This window comes from Nestor notabilis, unplaced genomic scaffold (genome assembly GCF_000696875.1).
Source record: "Nestor notabilis isolate BGI_N333 unplaced genomic scaffold, ASM69687v1 Scaffold31227, whole genome shotgun sequence".
Taxonomy (NCBI): Eukaryota; Metazoa; Chordata; class Aves; order Psittaciformes; family Psittacidae; genus Nestor; species Nestor notabilis.
In genome coordinates, this window is record NW_009938322.1 from 542 (window position 1) to 3,392 (window position 2,851).

General features: G+C 41.3%; 1 protein-coding gene across 1 annotated transcript; it reads left to right on the top strand.

The window, feature by feature from the left end:
- The first annotated feature begins 659 nt into the window (after positions 1-659).
- Positions 660-2,265, top strand: DRD1 (dopamine receptor D1). Its single transcript, XM_010019259.1, has one exon. The coding sequence runs from the start codon at positions 875-877 to the stop codon at positions 2,228-2,230; it is 1,356 nt and encodes a 451-aa protein (XP_010017561.1). The 5' UTR covers positions 660-874; the 3' UTR covers positions 2,231-2,265.
- Positions 2,266-2,851: the final 586 nt, after the last annotated feature.

Genomic DNA, 2,851 nt, shown 5'->3' on the forward strand with positions numbered 1-2,851 from the left:
TTTCAGGGACACCCCCCCACCCCAAATGCACCTGATGCAATGCAGTGCTTCTGTGTTGGTTTTGTATATAAGATTTGCTATGCAATTCCAAAACTAAAAGAGGAGGAGAGATGGCCCTGCACCCCAGAGCAAACAGAATCAGAGGTGAAAGGTAGGAGCCAGCATTTCTCGTTTAAATAAAACTAAATAACCTGAGCTACTGCTTACTGAAAACTTTTAAAACACACCTCCTGTATATTTGTTTTCTTTGCTTTGGAAGTGTAAACCAGTTTGAAACAAAGTGAAGATTTGCTTTCTGACCTGCCCAGAAACAGAGAACTGATGCATTTTGTCACAGGAGTGTACCTGGAGGAAGGATGGAGTGTTTCATCAGTGAGACTTAGGAAACTAGAGAAAAAGCACCTCATACAATATGCTTCAGTAAATATGAAGGGCTAGTGCAGTGGATGCTGGAAACACTCGATCAATAGCCTATTTTCATGGGAATATATGCAAACATGGAAAAGTGATTGCTTTCCTGTGTGTGGGGTGTATTTTCAGAGGACAGCAGCAGAACATTTGCAGGTGAGCTGTCTGAAGTAGGCTGCTTCATGCTGGGGTGGTGCAGTGTGTTTCTGAAGGGATTGCTTAAAAAAACCTGTCTGTAGGGTGGACTGTATTTGTGCATGTTGAATTGCTGCTCATAGAGCTTTCAGTGTTGTTCAGGGTGACTCAAAAGGGGTGCAGTCCATCTGGGGGCAAAGGGACCATAAAAAGGACCTTAGGTCTGCTTTTTGATGAGTAATTAATGGACGTCTGATATCTCTGATCTCTGCAACTAAAGGAGCTGATGTCGTCATGAAAATCATGATATAACTTTCCCTCAGGAGAAACTATGACTTGGAACAACACCACTATGGACGGGGAAGGGTTGCTGGTGGAAAGGGACTCTTCCTTTCGAATCCTCACGGGCTGCTTCCTCTCATTACTGATCCTCTCCACGTTGCTGGGAAACACACTGGTGTGTGCAGCTGTCATTAGGTTTCGCCACCTCAGGTCCAAGGTGACCAACTTCTTTGTCATCTCCTTGGCTGTGTCAGATCTCTTAGTGGCAGTGTTGGTCATGCCTTGGAAAGCTGTGGCTGAGATTGCTGGTTTCTGGCCTTTTGGTTCATTTTGCAACATCTGGGTGGCCTTTGATATTATGTGCTCAACAGCCTCCATCTTAAATCTCTGCGTCATTAGTGTGGACAGATACTGGGCCATCTCCAGCCCATTTAGGTATGAGAGGAAAATGACCCCCAAGGCAGCCTTCATCCTGATCAGTGTGGCGTGGACTTTGTCTGTGTTGATTTCCTTCATCCCTGTGCAGCTGAACTGGCACAAGGCTACAACCACAAGTGTTTTGGACCTAAATTCCAGCTTAGAAGATGTAGGTATGGACAACTGTGATTCTAGCCTGAACAGGATGTATGCCATCTCCTCTTCTCTAATTAGCTTCTATATACCTGTGGCCATCATGATAGTAACTTACACGAGGATATACCGGATTGCTCAGAAGCAAATACGACGCATCTCAGCTTTGGAGAGAGCAGCAGTGCATGCCAAAAACTGCCATACCACGAGTGGCAACAGAAGCAGTATGGACTGCCATCAACCAGAGAGCAACTTCAAAATGTCCTTCAAGAGGGAAACAAAGGTTTTAAAGACTTTGTCAGTGATCATGGGGGTGTTTGTGTGCTGCTGGTTGCCATTTTTTGTATTGAACTGCATGATTCCCTTCTGTGAGCCTACTGAACCATCCAAGGGAGCAGAAGCCTTCTGCATTAATTCCACCACCTTTGATGTTTTTATTTGGTTTGGATGGGCTAATTCTTCCCTTAACCCCATCATTTATGCCTTCAATGCTGATTTCCGCAAGGCATTTTCGACCCTGCTGGGATGCTACAGGCTCTGCCCTCTGTCTGGCAATGCTATAGAGACTGTTAGTATTAACAATAATGGAGCAGTTGTTTTTTCGAGCCAACATGAGCCCAAAGGGTCCAGCCCCAAAGAGTCTAATCTGGTTTATCTGATTCCACATGCAATTATCTGTCCGGAAGAAGAATCTCTCAAAAAGGAAGAAGAGGGTGAACTATCTAAGACCTTGGAGAAAATGTCTCCAGCACTGTCGGGTATCTTGGATTACGAAGCTGATGTTTCTTTGGAAAAGATCAATCCCATTACACAAAATGGGCAGCATAAAACCTGAACAGTAAGGTTTACTCCGCAAGACCCAATAGTGTATACTGTAATAATCTTGAAAAATCCCCCCAAAACCCCAAGATTTTTTGCTAAGAAATTAAGCTCTAGGGAGAAATACACATTTACACCAAGCCCAGAATTAATTTCCTTGGCATTCAAATCAAGTTTAACATTTTAAACAACAAACAGGAAAAAATACTGAAAATTGGTAAATAAAGAAAAAAACTGTACTGTTTACACTAAGGAAAATATGCAAATTTAGATACAGTGCAGTGACAAAGAAAACATTTCATCTCTACACAGAGAAACCAATTTTTAGCTTAAAACGAGGCAAAAGATAAATGTTAAGTATTTAAAGATTAATGTTTACTAGAAGTTAAAAGATTGCTGTGTCTTGTGATAGTGGGTGTTAACAGGACATAATTAAAGACTGAGGGATTGTAAAAGTAGGTAGATGCCTTCTTAAATTATTTCTGAAATATAATTGAGCCTTATAATGAGAATGGTTATTTTTAAAGCTTTGGGAGGTAATATGTTGATACTGGTTTTATTTATTTATTGTTTTAAATTGATATTTTTCATATGTTATAACAGATCTAGCTTTATTTATGTTATTTAAGATGTCTAA